Raw genomic sequence first — 21,818 nt, 5'->3', positions numbered from 1 at the left:
AACTGAGCTGCCTTGGAGAGCTATACAGCCGTACCTCGGGTTACAAACAGCTTGGGTTACAAATACTTCGGGTTACAAACTCTGCTAACCCAGAAGTAGTACCTTGGGTTACAAAGTTTGCCCCAGGATAATAATGGAAACCGCGTGCCAACAGCACAGCGGCAGTGGGAGGCCCCATTAGCAAAAGCGCACCTCAGGTTAAGAACGATTTCGGGTTAAGAATGGACCTACGGAATGAATTACCGGTAAGTTTGTAACCTGAGGTACCACTGTATTGACTGAATGGGGATAGGTAGTAGTTGGCTTTTCTAAAGAAAATAAACATAGCTTCTTCTCAGTAAATATGGTATTTCATTTTCTCTACTAAACGCTTTCCCCATCCATACTACATAAATCTGATACTCACCTGTAAAGACATGTTTAGACCTGTTTTGTTCTTTTATCAGTTTTTAAAATATATTAAAGCAGCATTATACTGCCATCCAGTGGCCAATTTAGCACATATATGACAAAGCAACCTTCTTACTGGGTTTTTTGGGGGGGGGGTTGACGAGGGGTGCAGCAGATGTGTGCAGGCACAACCAATTCCCTTTAGCAACTAACAGTGCTACTCTATGCAGTTCCACTCTATGGAAGTCCGTCCTATTGACTTCAACTTGGAACAGCAGATGGATACAAGATTGCAGTCTACTACTAAAAAAGAAATTTCTGTACAGCTAATACAGCTAAACTGATTATTGACCATGGTCTCTACTAAATATATCTATCTATCTATCTATCTATCTATCTATCTATCTATCTATCATCTATCTGTCCAGGCATCTAAAGACTTATTCATGCAGACTGGCACAGATGTATTTGATAGGTTTAGTTAATAGTTAATCAGTGCTCAAAATATATTTCTGCCTACCTGGTGCCATAATATTTCACACAAAACATGAGAAATTGTATAGTTTCTAATGTTGCCGTAGAGTTAACATTTATCACCAAGGATGAAATTCAACATTGTGCAAGTGATCTTCACATCCTTCGTACTCACTCAGAGATTGAATACTGCAATGCGATGAAGGAAATTGGATAAACTGCATAATGACAGTCAAAATGAGCCACAGCTGACATTAGCAAGGAAAGACAATTCCACCCAATATCTCCTCCTGAGAGCATTCTCACTGTCATCCACCCACATGTCTGTGTGAAGAACTGAATCGCAGGATCATTTCTAACCACCTAACCTGGGCATTGTAGCTGTTCAATTCCTGGAACAGCCATGGGGCTGGTGCTTTGAGGAGAACTCGCTTCTTTGCCCAACTTAGTACTACTGAGGCATCGCTGGACTTCCCGATTCTTAGGTTCCAGCCACTATATAGTCTTTCTCTCAGTTATTTGCACATTGCAGTACAGTGGTACCTCGGGTTACATACGCTTCAGGTTACAGATGCTTCAGGTTACAGACTCCGCTAACCCAGAAACAGCACCTCGGATTAAGAACTTTAGTTCAGGATGAGAAGAGAAATCGCATGGTGGCAGCAGGAGGCGCCATTGGCTAAAGTGGTACCTCAGGTTAAGAACAGTTTCAGGTTAAGAACGGACCACCAGAACGAATTCTTAACCCGAGGTACCACTGTAAATACATTAGTAGCCAGAGAGAATCCAGAGAGGCTGTTGAGCCCCTAGTGGACAGGAGTAAAAACAACTGCTGAAGGAGAATAAAGAGATTGCAGAGAATGAATGATTTGCATTCACCTTCACAATGGAGGATATAGCACAGATCCCAGGGCCTGAACCAACTTTTGCAGGAAGTGAGTCAGAGGAACTGAGGCAGAAAGTGGTGGTGAAATCTAGGCCAAATAGACAAAATATAAAACTGACAAATTGTCAAGTAAAGAAGGCATTCACCAGAGTCTTCTTTTAAAAAACCTCAAGTGTGAAATAGTTTACCTTCTAACAAAAATATGTAACTTGCTCCTCAGATCAGGCTCCATACCAGAGAACCAGAAAGTGGGCAATGTAACAACTTTTTAAAAGGGGGTGGGGGATCCAGGGAGATCCTGGAAATTACAGGCTGGTTAGCTTAAAATCTGTCTCAGGTAAACTGGTGGAAAGTATTGTTAAAGATAAAGAAAACAAACAGAATCAGCATGGCTTATGCAAGTGCAAGTCATGTCTCACAGCCCTATTAGAGTTCCATATTTATATCTTCATACTGCAGATGAAGAAAATGATGTAAACAAACTATGTACAGTACAGGCAACTTGCGCGCGTTCAAAGAATGTGTGGCAGTACATGCGCAGGCTGTTTTCAGACCGGGAAGAGCACATAACGGGGTATAAACATGATGACCTGGAACGCAACCCCTGCACAAAACAGGGGTTCTTTGTACTTCACTCAGTCACAATAATAATAATAATAATAATAATAATAATAATAATAATAATAATAATTTATTATTTGTACCCCGCCCATCTGGCTGGGTTTCCCCAGCCACTCTGGGTGGCTTCCATAAAAACCAAAAATACACAAAAATATCACAGATTAAAAACTTCCCTGAACAGGGCTGCCTTAAGATGTCTTCTGAATGTCAGTTATTTATCGCTTTGACATCTGATGGGAGGGCGTTCCACAGGGCAGGCCCAGAGAAGGCCTTCTGCCTGGTTCCCTGTAGCTTTGCTTCTCGCAATGAGGGAACCGCCAGAAGGCCCTCGGCGCTGGACCTCAGCGTCCGGGCAGAACGATGGGGGTGGAGACGCTCCTTCAGGTATACTGGGCCAAGGCCGTTTAGGGCTTTAAAGGTCAACACCAGCACTTTGAATTGTGCTCGGAAACGTACTGGGAGCCAATGTAGGTCTTTCAAGACCGGTGTTATGTGGTCTCGGCGGCCACCCCCAGTCACCAGTCTAGCTGCCGCAGTCTAGCTGCCGCAGTCTAGCTTCCACCAGTTATGGCCTTTTGTTTTCCTTTGATTTATTTGTACACCCTATTGATTTGTTTTGCTGCTGGATTCTAAAAAATCAATAAACAAATATTTTAAAAGAGTTCTTTGAGAGTGTCAACAAGCCTATAGAGGTGGGTCCGGCTGGCATAGCATAACATAACAGCTATGTTGGGCCTCCACAGTTGGAGTCTGTATACTTCTGAATACTAGTTGCTGGAAACTACAGAAGAGAGGAGAGTGTTCTTGTGGCTCAGGTCTTGCTTGTAACTGGCCAGCCACCATGAGAACAAGATGCTGAACTGATGGCCCATTTGCCTGATCTTATGTCTTATTTATAGAAAGAGAAATGCTACAAGATAAACATCATATTACTTGTTAGTTTTGTGGTCAAGAATGACTGCCCCAAAGACTCCAATTTGTTGCCTGCAGCGCTATTTGGCAATCTGTCTGTTCCTGAATGTCCCCTCTCTGTGAACGAGCAGAAGGGCCTCCTTGTTTCATTCTAATTAATTAAAAATAATCAAACAAACACATCATTGTGCTTCCAAAAAGGGTAAAATGGAGAGACAAAGAGTCAATCCTACCCCTTGGATTCCAGTTTCATTTAGGTTTTAACTTAAAACCTCAAAGAGTTCGCATTGAACTGAGTGTTTGTTGGGTATGATACATATATGCAGCGCACACATATGCCAATAACTATGATGGTGTGCAAAACAGGGAAGCTCAAAGCAGCTGTGAAGATAATAATATAGATTGTAGCATTGGCCCACTAGAACTAAGCTCAGAAGAGCAGTAAAATAGGGCAGGCCAACCAAAGTTCACAATACAAATAAAAGGCCTCAAATTATACAGAACTGTTAGTTGGGCTGAATGTTTTCAAGCAATTAAAACACTGTTTCTGGCTGTCAGATCTTTGCAGCTTGTTTCAGTCTTGCTGGTATCCGAAAGGTCCTCTGTTCAACCTCAGGTCTTTTACACAAGGCCCAAGCCTAACCTAATCAGCCTGCAAGAGAAAAGAGTTCTGCAAGTGTAAGGGGCCTCCTGGGCACAATGCTGATAACAGCACATCTGCATGCAAATATTCATTTACATTGTAATGTGCTTCTGAATCTCATTGAACTGCCTGAATACACCTTCTGATGCAAATGGGAATGTTTATCTGCATCCAAGGCCACTTCTTGTTCATGACCCCAGATATATTAATACATGTATTAACTTTGTTATAGTCCACTTAACCATGTTTACTCAGAACAAGCCCTATTTAATATTAAAGGAATTTTCATAGGTTTAAGTATCCTCAGAATGGTAGTCTTTGCGCTGACACCAGAGGTGTGTGTTTTTAGGGTTCACCTTATACTGGTGATTATAAGTTGTTTTTAAAATTGTGTTTTAATTGTTGTCACTCAGCCTGGGACCTTAGGATGAAGGATGGGTAATAAATTAACAATAATAGCAGCAACACCTAAAGGTAAAGGGACCCCTGACCGTTAGGTCCAGTTGCGGACGACTCTGGAGTTGCAGCGCTCATATCGCTTTACTGGCTGAGGGAGCCGGCTTACAACTTCTGGCCAGCATGACTAAGCCACTTCTGGTGAACCAGAGCAGCACATGGAAACGCCATTGACCTTCCCGCCAGAGCGGTACCTATTTATCTACTTGCACTTTGATGTGCTTTCGAACTCCCATTGCTCAGTCCCTGTTCCTGCCAACCTAGCAGCAACACCTACTAGAGCTTTATTGTAAGAATCATGACTTGCAGGCCTACAACGTAATTTACACAACTCAGGGCAAAAGCCTGGGATTATTATTATTTAATATGTGAATAAAACAACAACTGGCTACCCACATCTTTTAGGAACCATAAATTCACAACTTGACCACCCAAAAAAATCCTAACAACCAATTCAGATAAACACAGCCCCTGTAATTTATCAATTAACAGAGATGCCATTTAATCCAAACAGGGGAAAAAATGTGGATATAGAGACCTGACTTCAACCCAGAGGATCAAACCAACGCTACAGCAAATGCCTCTCTTCTGAATGTGACTTCCCCAATGCTCTGAAACTACAGTACATGGCTTTGATTCACATCAGAGCAGCTAAGGAAGGTGGAGGAAGTCCACAAATGTCTTGCCAAACACAAGGTGGTTGTTTTAAAAGGAAATTCAGAAGCGATACAAAACACAAGTGAGTGAGGAGGAGAAGACTTTAATTCTAAACAGCAAGCAATATATACATACCAAGCATGCACTTCTATCTGCCACTTGGAAGCCCTCAAGAAGTGGCGAAGTTACTCCCCCAGTCGCCTCAATCTGCACGGCCCTGCAGCCGATCAATCCCTGCACTAGCTTCTCAAAACTTCTGCCCAAACCATCCAATTTTATAGATTGCCAGCTCCTCCCAATGCCTTGCTTTCCCACAACAATTTCCAACATCAAAGTAGTTTTCCAGCACTATCCTCCCAGACTAAGGCAGCTGTGTGAGGGGCTTCATCTCCTCCCAACTGATTAGGACATAAAAAACTGGTCTCAAACCATCAAAAACTTAAGGAGGGTGAGGGAGGGGGAAGGAACAGAGGCAGGAAGGGTAACCATGTTAGATCACTAACTCCGTGATATACATGTTGTCTTCCGGATGGATTTCCCATACAACACGTTTTGCCTTAACGGTTTCACATCTCAATTTCTCCAGTCACTGTCAGAAACAACTTAGTAAATCCTTTCAGAGAAGAATCTAGGAAGTGCCGCTTAATGCTTTAGAAACCATCTGCCTGGTCCTATAAATACATATATATACATAAATGCATATATATATGTATATATGTATATATTGTCAGCATCGCCCTTGAGCCAGTGCCACCGACTGGACTCATCCACTTCAACCCCGACTGGGCTAGGCGAGCTGGGTAGCACTTCCAGAGACCACCTTCTGCACAGGAACAGGTCAAAGTGCTGTGGACTCACAGCTTAAGAGTTGTGAGCACCGGATTCACTCCAACAAGAAGACAGTCGTCGCACAGCAGAGTATAGCAGAGCATAAACGACTTGGAGAGCAGCTCTGTAGAGTATCTTCTTTTATTCTATCTACAACTATAATACACAACTATGTACAGAGCTAAATGAGGTCTAAACAAAAATGCTGAACTGCACTGAGATTAAAATAACAGAGAAGGAATGTTTGTCATGTATGGCATTTGCCCCCCCCCCCAAGCTCAACAACTCTGGTCAGTCCTCCCTCCAAAAAGGTCAACAACTCTGATCAATCTTCCGTAAAAAAAAAAAAGCTTAACAACTGTGGCTCCTCCTCCCTCTAATGTCACTGCCAGCTTTTTATACTGGGAGTAGGTGGCCGTCCTTGGGAGTTGGACGTGCCCGCCATATCGCATCGCACACACACCAACACCACACGTTTATCTATTTCACTCCAGCAGCAAACAGCCCTTCCTGGTACATCAGCTCCCCCTTCCTTTCAAGCCCGAAGAGGAGCCCATTCAGGAAGGAATCGCAAGCGGAACCCGGGACTTCCCTTGACGCAACGCGAGGAGGGCGGAGAAGCCCGGCCAGAGGAGCCTATGGGGCTTGGAGGAGGCGGGCCTAGCTCGGCGCACGCGAATACAAACCGAGGAGCCGGGGCAGAGAGGGAAAGGGGGCGGATTCCGGCCCCCGGGCAAACTTCGCAGCGGTTGAAAAAGCAGCAGGCCGCCGCGCGGGAGCCGAAACCTCTCCAAGAGGCTTCCGTAGCGGAGGAGGGCAAGAGCGCGCCCGCGCGCAAAGGCTTGGTTCCCGGAGTCGCCGCCGACTTACCCGCGGATCCTCCGGCCAGGATCTGGTGGGCCGCTTCGCGCCCAAAGCCCCTGGCTTTCCCGGTCATGGTCACCAGCGCGCGTGGAAGTGGGTGGGAAACCGCGTGGAGCTACGCCGGTGTCGCGCTGCTGCCGGAGGAGGAGCGGCCCCGCCACTGTCTTGGGAGCGCGTCCGAGGTTGCGCCGCCGGGGAGGTCGGACCACCTCCTTTTGGGTGGCGGCGGGAGGGGAGGCAAGGCGTCTTCCCCTGGGCTCGGAAATAGCGACGGGGCGGGAAAAGGAGAGGGAGGGGAGCGAGGAGCAGGCGGGTCGAGCCGTGGCAAGAAGCGCCCGCTTTCTCTCTCTCTCTCTCCCCTCCCACCCCCACGAAGTTGGCCGGGGGCGCTCGGCGCTGTAACCTTTAGACCACACGACTGGGACCCGAGCCAGAGCCAGCCCAGGGGCTGGAGCCTCTGCTGCGCAAGGAGGAGACAAAGGTGGCAGACCCGGTGAATGCCGGGCTTATCCCTTCTAGAACGTCTAAAAGGACTCCGGTTTCGTTTAGGAAGTTGGGGCGCGAGGATAGAAGACCATCCCCTATAAGTTCCCTTCTCGCTCCGGCTAGCAAGAAAATACCGCCGGGTGTCTACCGCGCTCACAGTGCCGGATTTACATATAAGCTAAACAAGCTATAACTGAAGAGCCCCACTCTCTTGGGGCCCCCCCAAAAAATTAAAGGAAAAAAACACCTGGTTGTACATTTCCAAAATATAAGATAAAAAACAAATAAAATAAAACCTACAAACAGCAACAATGTTTTGTGTTGTGTAGGCTCCTATGATGTGATACATATTTTTTTATGCAAATGGCTTTAGATACTTATTAGGTCCATAAATTAGCATATATTCAACACAAAAAACAGTGACCGTTTGTTGCTGACAAAGGACAGCTGGACATTATACCTTTAGTAGGTTAGGGCCTCATCAAACCTAAATCCGGCCCTGCACGCTCAACTTGTTTTTGAGAAACTGGGACTCCCCATTTGTCAGCTGTCTTCTCTCCCCCTACCCCACCACACCCCCAGGAAAGAGTTTGTACAGTCAGTTCTTTGGGAAATGCTACAAAACAGAGAAAACACGCCCACACCCCACCAGTACGCTCTCCTATTCTTGCTTCAGACCAGATGGGCTAAGATACCGGTAACTTTGCTGCCTGATGTGGAGTAAGAAATTGCACCCTGACAGTTGTCAAATGACAGAGTACCCATGGCTGGTTCAGTTGTTTTAGGAGAGGAGGGAGAAAATGGCAAAGATGCCTGTCCCTCTTCCCTGCAGTAAAAAAAGCACAATAATAATAATTTTCTGCCCTTTCATGAACAATGAAAATCAGCTACCCAAAGTTGTTGCCTCACACTCCCTGATGGTAGGATTAGCTCTGCTAGTTGGCCCCATTAGGAATTGCTTCCAGACTGCTTTCATAACAAGGAGGTGAGGTCAAACTCTGATAAATAATCAGCAACAGAGTGAGAATGCAAAGGTCTTGTGCATGCATGAGGACACTTGCAAATCTGGCAACATTATCATTAACTGCTTTGAGGGTTTGTTTGTTTGTTTTTACAATCAAGCAATGTATAAATTTTAATAAATAAATCTGACAGTCTATGGAGACACTCAGCCCTTAAGTACACTTGGAGACTATGGGTGAATCACTATATCTTATCTTAAACTACCTCTCAGAGTTGTGAGGATCAAATGTCCCCCGGCCCCAAATGATGTATGCAGTCTAAGCAGCCTAGAAATGGATTAAAATGGAATAAACAAAAGGATGTATACGATTTTACAACATGCAGAGGTTAACATAGGCTGAGAAATCAGAGAGAGGAGCTGAGGGAAGTCTTAGGGGGGAGGGAGGGTTTGTTGGGGGGGAGGGGGAAAAGGGAGGAAATAATGAAGATGATTTGTTTTGATAATTTGTTATGTTGAAACTGTTAATAAAAACTTTTTTAAAAAATGGAATAAACAAAAGCCAACGTAGTATCATGGATATTTTATATTTACACAGAAATTTCTATGTAACATATATAACAGTTACATATATAAATCCAGTTTAAAGAAACAATTATGAATATAAACAGCAGTTTAAAATAACAGCAGCAGATACATAAAATCGATTTGAATCCAAAACAGGTATCAACTGGGATAAATGATGCTAGATACATCTTAACCACAAAGTTGGCATAAAGGGGGGGAAATCGCTTAAAGCTCTAGCAATCTGGGCCCATAAAGATTCAGCAAAAGTGGCTGTCAAAGAAAAACCACTCAGGAGATTAAACTTTTCAGTAACCGTGTCACCTGAACACAAAAAATTACTGTAACTGAAAAACGTCAGTTAAATAGTTGAACATACAGTCCATGATAGCTTATGTAATACTCAATTTGTGCTCTGCAGGGAGCTGGCTTCAGGCACCAGGCCCTGCATTAGAAAGATGTCTGCAAACAAAGGCTGGCAGCATCAACCTTGCCACGACCAGAGGAGGAAAGACTACTGGGAGGGCCCATGGTGCATATGCCGTATTGGTCTCTACACCCACCACAGGCACTGTAACCTTCCAATAGTTTGACTTGACACCCAAAGGTGCACTCCTCCATTGTCTCCCAAGGCAGATGCATGGCATCAAAAAAGTCTTTAAGATACCTCAGCATGTATATTCCGTTAACTTATTTCATGCATTCCTTTTGAGGGGAAGGGGACCCTATTTTGGCAACTACACCAGAGCCCCCAACCACCTTAATTTGGCCTTGGCCAATTCATACAATATAACAAGACAGTATACAGCGTGGTGTTAGGGGAGGGGAAGTATCTCTAGTGGGTAAATGTCATGCTCCTGGGGTTGAAAATCTCTCCCTCATTGCAGGTAGGATAGGAACCACTGTAATACAGTGCCTCTGATACCCATTCCACAGTCAATCCAGGAGGATAACGTCAGTTGTATCAAATTGATATTGAGATATCAAGTAAGAAGTTTGCACTCCCCATAGAATCATAGAGTTGGAAGAGACCACAAGGGCCATCGAGTCCAACCCCCTGCCAAGCAGGAAACACCATCAGAGCACTCCTGACATATGGTTGTCAAGCCTCTGCTTAAAGACCTCCAAAGAAGGAGACTCCACCACACTCCTTGGCAGCAAATTCCACTGTCAAACAGCTCTTACTGTCAGGAAGTTCTTCCTAATGTTTAGGTGGAATCTTCTTTCTTGTAGTTTGGAACCATTGCTCCGTGTCCGCTTCTCTGGAGCAGCAGAAAACGACCTTTCTCCCTCCTTTTATATATTTGAACATGGCTATCATATCACCCCTTAACCTCCTCTTCTCCAGGCTAAACATGCCCAGCTCCCTTAGCCGTTCCTCATAAGGCATCGTTTCCAGGCCTTTGACCATTTTGGTTGCCCTCCTCTGGACACGTTCCAGTTTGTCAGTGTCCTTCTTGAACTGTGGTGCCCAGAACTGGACACAGTACTCCAGGTGAGGTCTGACCAGAGCAGAATACAGTGGCACTATTACTTCCCTTGATCTAGATGCTATACTCCTATTGATGCAGCCCAGAATTGCATTGGCTTTTTTAGCTGCCACGTCACACTGTTGGCTCATGTCAAGTTTGTGGTCAACCAAGACTCCTAGATCCTTTTCACATGCACTGCTCTCAAGCCAGGTGTCACCCATCTTGTATTTGTGCCTCTCATTTTTTTTGCCCAAGTACAATACTTTACATTTCTCCCTGTTAAAATTCATCTTGTTTGTTTTGGCCCAGTTCTCTAATCTGTCAAGGTCGTTTTGAAGTGTGATCCTGTCCTCTGTGGTGTTAGCCACCCCTCCCAGTCATCCACCAGGGCAATCTAGACATACTCAGGGCAGCATTTAAGTTTTACTCAGTGTAAACCCATTGAAATTCATGAACATGATGTAAGTTAGGCCCATTAACTTCAGTGGGTCTACTTCAGTGAGTAAAATGCCACCCTGTTATTAGACTTAAAGCCCACCCTCAACAAAATGGTTCTAGGATAGGTTACAATTATTGTTGACAATCGTCTCCTTGGGCATTCTGCAGGACTTTCAAGTTTCCCATACTTCAACAACAACAAAAATTCAAAGGGAAACTTCAAAGTGAAGTTGCTGAGTTGGAATTTATGTGCCTATTTGAGTCTTATCAGATTTGGGCTCAATAGTAACTGGGAGTGACTAGCTCCACAGAAAAAAATATCCTATTTTTAGTAATAAAATCTTGCTTTGCCTACTACTAAACAACTGAGAGCAAAACTTAGTTGAATACATTTATGCTTTATTTAATTTATTTATTTGTACTCTACCTTCTGGAGAAAAAACCTCCCAAGATGACTAACAAAAGTCAGTTAAATGTGTATTTCAATCTATTTACTGAAACTGCAGCAACTAAAACCCTGAAAGCCAGCATAAAACTGTCAATCCATTCCAGCATATTGCCCATTCTTCTGAGAAAGATACCAAATCAATTATATTCCCTTTCCCCTCCAAGCCATTTTAAGTGCCTTGGCATAATATTCATTTCCAATTTAAAGCACCCTCTTCCTTATCATTATTTCATGCGGTTCATGATTTGAATCTCATGACAAAAAGCCCAAATCCTGCCTTGCACATGGTGCTGAACAAAACCATTCACCGCAGGCTGAAAGCCTCCAGAACATGAATTTCTGCACTTCTTTTGCTCTGGACGCAGGTGGCGCTGTGGGTTAAACCACAGAGCCTAGGACTTGCCTATCAGAAGGTTGGCAGTCCAAATCCCCGCAACAGGGTGAGCTCCGGTTGCTCCATCCCTGCTCCTGCCCACCTAGCAGTTCAAAAGCACGTCAAAGTGCAAGTAGATAAATAGATACCACTCTGGTGGGAAGCTAAACAACGTTTCTGTGTGCTGCTCTGGTTCGCCAGAAGCGACTTAGTCATGCTGGCCACATGACCTAGAAGCTGTCTGTGGAGAAATGCCGGCTCCCTCGGCATATACAGCGAGATGAGCGCTGCAACCCCAGAGTCGTCTGAGACTGGACCTAATGGTCAGGGGTACCTTTACCTTTACCTGTTGCCCTAGTGTGCTTTATTAAACAAATAAGCTGCCTTCTTTCTCTATCGGAAGCTAAACAGCCACCCACCCCAAGTTTTTGCCAAATCAGTCCTAAAACCTCTGCTTTCCTGAAATATTTCAAGGCGTCCCACCCAGTCACAGCAACCAAGGCCCCATCATTGTTAGCCTTTCTGCTCGCTGGTTCACCCTGTGAGCTTTTATTGTGCAGGACTGAGCATAGAGATAGGAATTGTAGAGTAACGAGTCCGCTGCTGGGACCCAGAGCTTCCCAGTTTCTTTCCCAGGCTCCTGTCGGGTGGAAGTGTGAGCTGCCCATAGAAAACAATGCAGAAACTCAAGTTTAAGCTACAAAAGGGAGCAACAAAGACAGGGGCTTTTGCTCTTTTTAACTGAGGAAATGGGGAGAAAAAAACACTCTGGAAAACGTGAGAGTTTTTTTCTTAGCTAAAGAAGAGTGTTTAAAGATTATTATTTTTTTAAACAACCTAACATGCCAGTTCAGTTTCCTTCTCCTTTATTCTCCATGGCAACAGAGGAGCTGTCATCCTGGGAGGAGGAAGCAGCTAGCACATTCCTAAAATCCTTGCACCGAGTGCACACCCACATCTACAAGTGGACAGGCGGTTTATGTAGCCTAGTGGCCTACACTGTTGGGCATGCGGAGCTCAGCCTAACACACCTCACAGGGTTGTTGTTAGGATAAAACTGGGAAGGGGAGAAACGCTCTTGAAAGGAAACTGCACAGGGCAGGATTTAGGTTTGATGAGGCCCTCAGCTACTGAAGGTAATGGGGCCCTTTATATGTCCAGCTGTCCTTTGTCAACAACAGATTGTCACTGTTTTTCGTGTTGAATATATGCTATGTGGTAATTTATGGACCTAATAGGTATCTAAAGCCATTTGCAAATGCAGAATGTAACCCAGAGGTCGATGGATCGAAACCATCCTCTGCTACCAGATGTTGTAATCTTCGAGCCTAGTCAGAGGATTGGATTGGATTGATCTTTATTACGGCCATTGGCCCGTCACAGCCTAGTCAGAGGAATGTGCCATACTCCAGGCACCCGGCTCCGATTACTTGTTGACCTCCCTGTCAGCGACTCCCGGCAGGAGACAGGCGGGATCTCTATCGGCGATCCTTCTCAAACGTGAGAAGAACACACCACTCTCCCTCCTCCCTGTTTTCCCCAGGAGGGGGAAAGAGACAGACAGAAATGTATTTACATGTCTTTATTTCCGTCTATGCAGCAGTACAGAGAAACATGTCCGTACTCTCCAAACACCAACAGCAGAGAGAGTAACTCCACCCCTGTACTTCCAGTACATGTCAGGTGACACACTGAGCCAACATCCGGCACTCAGTACAGTGAATAGACTGTGCCTTTGCTCCCACAGTACAGCCCCAAACATCAACATCCTGTTTGGCTTTTCCAGCCAGCTGCAGCTCGCTGCTGCATTGCTCCTTTTTCGTAACACCCTATACAGTGGTACCTCGGGTTAAGTACTTAATTCGTTCCGGAGGTCCGTTCTTAACCTGAAACTGTTCTTAACCTGAAGCACCACTTTAGCTGATGGGGCCTCCTGCTGCCGCTGCACTGCCAGAGCACGATTTCTGTTCTCATCCTGAAGCAAAGTTCTTAACCTGAGGTACTATTTCTGGGTTAGCGGAGTCTGTAACCTGAAGCATCTGTAACCCGAAGCGTCTGTAACCCGAGGTACCACTGTATATAGAAATGAGCAAACCAGGGATATTTTTGCGAGCAAGTTGGAAGTTGGGTTCCATTACTTACATCATAGGAGCCTACACAACACAAGACACTGTTGCTGTATGTAAGTTTTATTTTATTTGTTTTTTATCTTATATTTTGGAAATGTACATCCAGGGTTTTTTTTCCTTTTAATTTTTTGGGGGGCCTCCAAGAGAGTGGGGTCCTAAACTATAGCTTGTTTAGCTTGTACGTAATTCCCCATCGAATAAAGACCCGCATTAGAACACAGAAAAAGGTTGTTGCCATTTGCTTGTTGCGGGGAGAGAGAAAGGCGCGCTACGATCACAGTTAGTACCAATCCCGAGAGTCCTCCGCCCCCTCCCTTTCCACTTCCGCCCTGAGGGCGCCGCTTTCTAAAGGATTCCGGAAGTGGGCGGGTCGCGCGACTCTATGATCCTGAGCGCTCGGCGCTGAGCTGCGGCGGCGGCAGCAGCTGGAGGGAGCGGCGCCTGCGCGCAGAAGGAGTGTCTTCTGAACCTCGCGCGTGTTTGGCAGGCTCTGGGCGGTACCGGCTGGAGCAAAAAAAATAGAATGAAAGGTAACGGCAGCCTTTCCCCGAGGCTGCATCCTTGGTGTTCTGTTACTTCGAGCAGTTATAGGATTGCTTATTTGGCACTTGTTTGGAAAGCCCCGCAGCTTAAATTGGCTGATGCTGTTTGCAAGAGCCTCATAGGATGGGAGCACTGGAGGAGGAGAAAGAAGGGGGAGGGCAGGGTGTTGTCTCCTGTGCTGCCCCTAATAATAAAAATACATGTAATAGTAAAGTGGAATCTGCAATCTCCGCTTGACTTGCATGGCGTTTATCCTATTAAAAGTTGATCCCCGTTAGTCTTACCCCCTCACTGAGAAATACAGTACGCTGATAGTAACCTGAGTTTCTTTTAGACTCTAAAGTCTGGGGTAAGTTTTCTTTTCTTTTTTTTTTAAATGTTTATTAAGGTTTTCAAATACAAATGCAAAAATAATAAACAATATAACATGTATCATAACATAGTTTCAAGGCTTCTTTGGACTCCCTCACGTCTCCCGCTCCCACTTACATCGTTATAAATTTTTACCAGCAATTTATCATCTTGTTTACATTCTTGTGTCCTGCTCACTTAAATATAATCCAGTAATTCTCCAAAAAGTTTATATTTCCCTCGATCTCATTTATCATCCTGATTCCATCTAATTTAATGGTGCACAGTTGTTTATGATCTAGCATCCTCCTTAACATTCAACCAAATTACAGTATTTTTGTAAGTAAATCTTAAATTTCTTCCAGTCTTCTTCAACCCTCTCCTCTCCCAGGTCTCGGATTCTGCCGGTCATCTCAGCTAGTTCCATATAGTCTATCAGTTGCACCTGCCATTCTAAAGTCTGGGGTAAGTTTTCAAGGGTGCTCAGCTTAAATATCACTTTGGCCGCGCAGTCATAGTGGTTTAAAAGGAAAGTAGCGACATTCTCTCCATCTCTGCACACATTTCAAAGTCTGATTCTTCGTGGAACAGTAATTGTCAGGACTGACTCAGACATGACCTTTTTACCCGCACAAGAAAATTTAATGCAGCTCCCAGTCTAGCTTGACCACAGACTTCTAAATTCACAGTTTGAGAACTGGAGTTCCATAGGTCTGTCAGCGTGTAAAATTGTGCTTTCTTCCTCTTACCCACCTCACACTCGGCTTAGTGTGATGCCACCGAGACCTGGCATCTCATTTTACAAAAACCTCCTCCCACTTCAGTGCTTGTGGGAATAGATCATGAATTTGGTGGAGTAGTGTGATTCTGCTGTTCTGGTTTGCTTGGTAAGAAAGTAATAAGATCCCTGCTGGGTCAGAACAAAGCTCTATCGAGTCCACTATAGTGTTTTCACATTAGCCAACCAGATACCTATGAGAAGCCCACAAAATAGCTCTTTCCTGCATGTGATCTACAGCAAGTGATATTCAGAAGTGTTCTGTCTCTAAAGTAGTAGCATATAGCCATTATGACTAGTGGCCACTGATAACTTTATTTTTCATGAGGTCACCACAGGCATTTGAAAGTCTTATAGATTGAAAAACTCAACTGTTACTTGTTGACACCCGTCTGTCTCAGGAGACAATGGAAGAGTGTTCCTTCGGGGGTGAAAAACAGGGCCTCCTGTGGCTGCAAAGATTGATACGAAAGAGACATGTTTTGTTGCAGTTGGGGCAGATGAAGGCATCCAGCTGTGTTGCTACAGGTGCATCATGGCATTTCGTCTCTCTGCACTTCTCCCAGTGCTAATTTATCCTCTGGTCACTGCTATGGATACTATGGATATGGATATGGATACTGTGGTTGTCTGCAAGGATTCCCATAAGGCAAGGTGAATGTTGCCAGCCTTCATATCACATTTGCAGACAGCTTTGTCATCTGCAGTCAGTTTTGACAGTATCCTGTGGGATGTTGGGAGCAAGGAAGTGGGGTCAGGCGCACATAATTCCTGGGCACAGATAGTTGTCAAGAGTTCAAATGACACACTGGTTATGTGGTTATTCAAAGCCAGCTGGGAGGCCATTTGAAACGCTCCCATAACAAATAGAGAGGCTATAGTGTGCATGGAACGTCCACATTCTGCAGCAAAAACTATGTTTTTATTGCTCTTGTACTGCTGTACATGCTGGATTGTTACGTTCTCTGGAATTGTGATATATTCTGCTAAATTTGATTGTTTGTCTTTTTATTCTGGCATGCATGTCAGACTGGATATGGATCTGAGAGACTTCCAGATGGTAGGAGTTACTTTGATCAGATTATTAGAAGGGCTCAAAGAGGCCCTCTTAGAGGAAAACAGCTTAGAGGAATGGGGAGGGGTGGGGGCTGAAAGATAAACCAGAGTCCTTTTGTTAAAGAAAATAATAATAAAATAGATGAATAGGGAAAAAATGTATCCTGTTAAGTTACCAGCTAGCCTGATCAATTTTAACTTCTTGAGGGAGATGCTGTCTTGTCTTATATATTGCTGGAATGATGAAATAGTTGCTCTAGTTCCAAAGTACCACTAGTAGATCAATGTATTTCAGAGATCTTTCTTGAAGTAGATCACTACAATAGTGTATTTTCTGTCTTTCCTTCTCCTACTTTCTCCCCATTAAATAGTGTGGGATGATGCCATCACTGTGTTGTGCATTTCTCCTTGCCATCTTGAAAACAGGTGTCTGGGTTGAGCTGCTGTTTGAAAATCACGTTCTGAACTTGTACTTGCATTCTGTTACCTTGGTGTGTTCAAAAGAAATATTACATTACAGGCAAGACTACGAAATAGAAAGTTTAAAAAAATAGTTTGTTTTTTCTTTTACAATCTAAAAAGACTTTTAAACTGAAGTTCTCAAAGTGATTTGAACAAGAAACTCAGAATAATTAACAAGCACATTGTAATATAATTTTTGCAAAGAATGGCAAGAATGGTTCTCAAAGTGAGGCGGGCATCCATTAAAATCTGAATTAGGTGCTACAGACAACATATTGTCTATGACATCTTCCTCCAATCGTTTTTTGCATGCATGTCTAACCAGGAAAGAAACTACTCTTCTTCCACTTCCAATTTGTGCTCAGTGCTGTATTTTGAAGGTGCAAGAAGTCAAAAGCTTGTTTTTCACAGACCTTCAACTTCCATGTTGTTCCTCACTTCCACATCTTTAACTATTCTGTGAATATAAATGATTCCTTCTCTTTCATTTTATGGCCTTCAGTTAGACATGTATGAGCAGGAAATTTGCAGGATTCTTAGTTTTGTTTTTCGTTAATTAGGGGAGGGTGAATGTTCTCTCTCTCTCTTATCATTCTTTGATTCAAAACAAGGAGAGGTTGGGAATCCAAGTGAATTTAATTTGAACAGAAAGAAAGTTGGATTCCTCATCATAGTCATCCACCCATCAGTAATTGGGTAAGGAGCAGAATTCTTATGAGTATCAAATCACCAGATAATGGTTTGTTTCCCCTCCCATCTGGATTAAAATATTGGCAGTGGTAGCTGTCAAATATAAGAAGAAATGGAGCAGTGAGTTCTTGCAAAGATCTGACACTAGTAGCTCGAAACTGTTATTTTCGTTTTCCCCATAACCAGGGAAATTTGTCTAACTGTTCTGGTTTAAAATTTCTGTGGCCTTATGGGAAGGGAGAATTAAATGGGAATAAATTCCAATATTGTTACTTTTTGTACTTGATAGTACTTTTGTATTAGCCACTCTTGATAGATGCTGTGGAAATTTATAGCACAGTATATTGCAACCCCAGAGTCGGCCACGACTGGACCTAATGGTCAGAGGTCCCTTTACCTTTATACTATAAATTATAATAGCATTCTAAAGAAACACAAACACTGTTTGCTGCACTTCATGCAACTGAGACATTTTTAATATGAATTTGAATAGATGGCTTTGAAACTCACCAAATAAACATTGTTGTGGCTGACCTGGAATATGACATTTGAATTTATTCATTTTTCTAAGAGGCAAAATCCCAAATGTGCTTTTAAACATCAAATAAAAGGGGGGAAATTGGGGGGAGGGAGCAGGCAGACAGACATTTTCCAAGTTGAATTCCAAGTTGGGTAGCTTTTTTCAGCTTGAAGGCCACACTCAGAGTGAGCATAGCCAATATTTGCACAAGTAGATGCAGCACACAAGCAGACCACATATCCACATTCGCTGCACATAGCACACACAAACAAATGCACTCGCCAGACACGTATGTGTGGAAACACATCAAAAAAATGAAAGATAGTGTTATAGTACCTGTCGCCACTAGATGGAGCTATGCGCCAACAGTGTGTATCTGATCACCTTGTCTTAGGCCTAGAATCACATACTTGAGGCACATTCCTTTGAAATCTGGGAGGCTAACAGGTTGAGGATGAAGACACAGGAATATTGTTGGAACGAGTGGGGATATCTGGGCCAAATATTTCAAAATTGTATGTCTTACAGTACAGTGGTACCTCGGTTTACGAACTTAATCCGTTCCGGAAGTCCGTTCTTAAACCGAAACTGTTCTTAAACTGAGGCGATTCCATTCTTGGACCGAGGTAAAGTTCTCAAACCAAGACACAATTTCCAGTTTTGCGGAGTTTGTAAACCAAATCGTTCTTAAACCTAACTGTTCTTAAACCGAGGTACCACTGTATTGTGAATTGAATGAAGAGCACTTACTTATTCCTGGTCTGCATCCTAGGATCTCTGAGCAAGTTGAAATAAAGTCAATACACCATCATATATTTCTAGGGGAAATACAATAAAAGATAACACAAGATCAAATTCTGATAACCATGGTGATAATGTGCAAAGTCCTGAACGAGAACCAGATTTTCAACTGGCACCTGAATGCCAGTAATGAGGGTACCCATAAAAAGGGGAAATAGTGGGAATTTCAAGCATTGCCAAGCAATATGCATAGACTCCAAGAGATGTTTTGAGAGCCAGCATAAATTGACAAAATGTGTGGTTTTATCGTTATTCAGTGGCATGGTTAGCTGCTGTGGAAACAAGTGTTGTAATCAGGGCTTTTCCCCCTGCTGGAACTCAGTTCTGGCACCTCTCAGGTGGGCACCATTGCCATTCTAAGAGAACAAGATGCTCATGCTAAGTTCTGACACCTCTTTTTCTAGAAAAATAGCACTGGTTGTATTTGATGGGCCTTTGGCCTGATCTAGCCGGCTTTTTTTAGGTTCTTGCATACATGGAAAGGCAATTCTGCTTGTACAAGGCCTCACTGCCAAATTCTTCTAAATTATTGGCCCACTAACCACCCTCTCCATCCCATGCTAGTCTGTGAGGGGTCTGTCCATCTCAGAAGTAGCTTTTCAAGTGACAGAGAGTTCTAGTGCATGGGTAGGCAAACTAAGGCCCGGGGGCCGGATGTGGCCCAATCGCCTTCTCAATCCGGCCCGCAGACAGTCCGGGAATCAGCGTCTTTTTACATGAGTAGAATGTGTCCTTTTATTTAAAATGCATCTCTGGGTTATTTGTGGGGCCTGCCTGGTCTTTTTACACGAGTAGAATGTGTGCTTTTATTTTAAATGCACCTTTGCGTTATTTGTGGGGCATAGAAATTCGTTCATTTCCCACCCCCCCAAAATATAGTCCGGCCCCGCCCCAAGGTATGAGGGACAGTGGACCGGCCCCCTGCTGAAAAAGTTTGCTGACCCCTGTTCTAGTGGGATGAAGAGGCAGAAAGCATAAGGAGGATTCTGGTTAATATTTTCTGGATCCAGTCCAGTAGCTTCAGCAATCACTTGGAGGCTATGTGTATTAACTGAGAAGTGCATGAAATTCCCCGTCTACACTTCCAATTTGCGACGCTCTCCAGGCCTTCATATGAAAGTGTACAACTGGTGACATTTACTTATGTTTGCAATTCTGTTTTTAGAAATCATATTAATTATATTTAACCATTGAACCGGCAGGGTTGGAATTTGCTGCTTCACATATGGGACATCTTTTTTATATCAAGTGCTATATTACAAAGACAGTGCCAAAATAATACCGCTTTAGTGAGGAGGAATTTCTTATTAGCAGTGAAGCTTCAAAAACCTGCAACTATGTCATAAAGGGAATGTCTTTGAGCTGAGACTCCAGTAATTCATGTCTGTCACACACAGTCTGGGTGACCTAGATTTGACTAGTGCTATTGTAGTGTAATTATGCTTCTGAGCTATATCTGATACCCCAGAAGAAAGGTGTAAAGTTTATTTTCAAAGGTTATGGATTGGGTTGAGTCATGTCATTGTGCAGCATACAGAACAGGAATCTGCAGAAGTCTGCACTGATATTTATGCAAGTATAAACGAACACATTCAAGCTTCAAGGAACAGTGTTAAATGCAAGGCAGGGAAAGGTAATGTTTTGACATTTGTCAAAGTGATTGAACAAAGCAACTTAGAATTCTGTTGAAATAGTACCTTTTTCCTTGTTCGGGTTGTCTTTGATGGATGAAATAAATTTGAGCTTCTCACTTGGACATTATTGGCTTGCAGAGATTAGCCATATGGATTTTCCTTTTCATTTGAACTCTGCAGTACAGTATTGCACAACTAATAGGGAGGTTTTAAGAGTACTTAAAGCAAACGGTTGTTCATGAAAATGAGGCAGGAGGAACCTGTGGCCCTCGGGATATTGGACTGCACCTTCCATCATCCTGAGTGCTGGCCATGTTGGAGATCCATAGGTTCCTCATACCTGCTCTGGTAGGTATCAAGGCTTAGAATGGACTCCAAAAATACCACCACTATTCCACCACTATCTAAGTCAGTCTCTTCCACTAATTAACAGCTCACACTATCAGGAAGTTTTTCTTAAGGTTTAGTTGAAATCATAGAATTGCAGAGTTGGAAGGGACCACGAGGGTCATCTAGCCCAACCCCCTGCAATGCAGGAATATTCCACCCAACCTGGGGCTTGAACCCACAGCCCTGAGATTAAGAGTCTCATGCTCTACCAACTGAGCTATCCCAGGTCATGCCCTTTTTATTACATGTACTTATAAAGCCTCCCTTTTCTCACATAAGAGCCTCCCTTTTCTCACATAAGAAGACATCTTCTATAGTGATGTCGCACGTGTTTTAATACTTTGTTCAAAGTATCTGGGAGACCCAGCCAGATGGGCAGGGTATAAATAATAAATTATTATTATTATTAATTATTATTATTATTATTATCATCATCATCATCATCATCATCATCATCATCTAGGAATCCTGCACATGTGTGCTGCTTTTGTCACATACTATTTTTAATCACGTGCAAACTTAATTTATAGATTAGTTTTTCAAACTGTCTTGCAACCCTGGGTACAGTACACTGCTTAATATTTAGTTCATCCAAATGCATTTGGCATGTATGAGTTCTTATTTTGTACTGGAGAAAACAGGTGCTCATGTCAGTAAGTAAAGCCCAGGCAGGTCCTCCGGGCATTGCTGGGGTACAATATTGGCTGAGTTGCCTGGGACTGATAGGAGTTGGGAGCCCGACAACACCCAGAGCCCCACATTCTCCAGTCCTGCTTTATTCATTAACATCTAGGGAAATAGGTACTAAAACTACCTATTACTAGTTAATGAGGAGTGGAATATGCTATTATAACTTCAGCCTGTGCCCTTTGAGAGACCCTATAGGTAAGAAATGGAGTGCACTGCAGAGTTATGAGTTGTAGCAAGAGTTAGAGTTACTTTTTCATGGAATGGATATAGAAGAATAACACAGGTTATCCCACCCCACCCC

At 43.5% G+C, this 21,818-nt stretch overlaps 2 protein-coding genes across 5 annotated transcripts in view; one reads left to right on the top strand and one right to left on the bottom strand.

Moving 5' to 3' along the window:
- Nucleotides 1–7,427, bottom strand: part of SLC25A21 (solute carrier family 25 member 21) — a 291,014-nt gene extending 283,587 nt beyond the window's left edge. For 3 of the 4 annotated variants that reach the window (XM_081865521.1, XM_081865525.1, XM_081865522.1), the window contains exon 1: nt 6,738–7,427. In XM_081865521.1, coding sequence (XP_081721647.1) covers nt 6,738–6,804 — 67 coding nt within the window. In that variant the 5' untranslated portion in view covers nt 6,805–7,427. The remainder of the gene's footprint in view (nt 1–6,737) is intronic. The other variant, XM_081865520.1, reaches the window with a different exon arrangement.
- Nucleotides 7,428–13,998: 6,571 nt separating this feature from the next.
- MIPOL1 (mirror-image polydactyly 1) overlaps nt 13,999–21,818 on the top strand; it is a 194,399-nt gene continuing 186,579 nt past the window's right edge. Inside the window, exon 1 of the mRNA XM_081863746.1 lies at nt 13,999–14,132. The gene's annotated coding sequence lies outside the window, so the exon portion shown is untranslated. The remainder of the gene's footprint in view (nt 14,133–21,818) is intronic.

Source organism: Podarcis erhardii, assembly GCF_964252035.2.
Source record: "Podarcis erhardii genome assembly, chromosome: 1".
NCBI classification, from domain to species: Eukaryota; Metazoa; Chordata; class Lepidosauria; order Squamata; family Lacertidae; genus Podarcis; species Podarcis erhardii.
The sequence above is the reverse complement of the archived record's forward strand: the minus strand, read 5'-3'. Positions and strand labels throughout refer to the sequence as shown.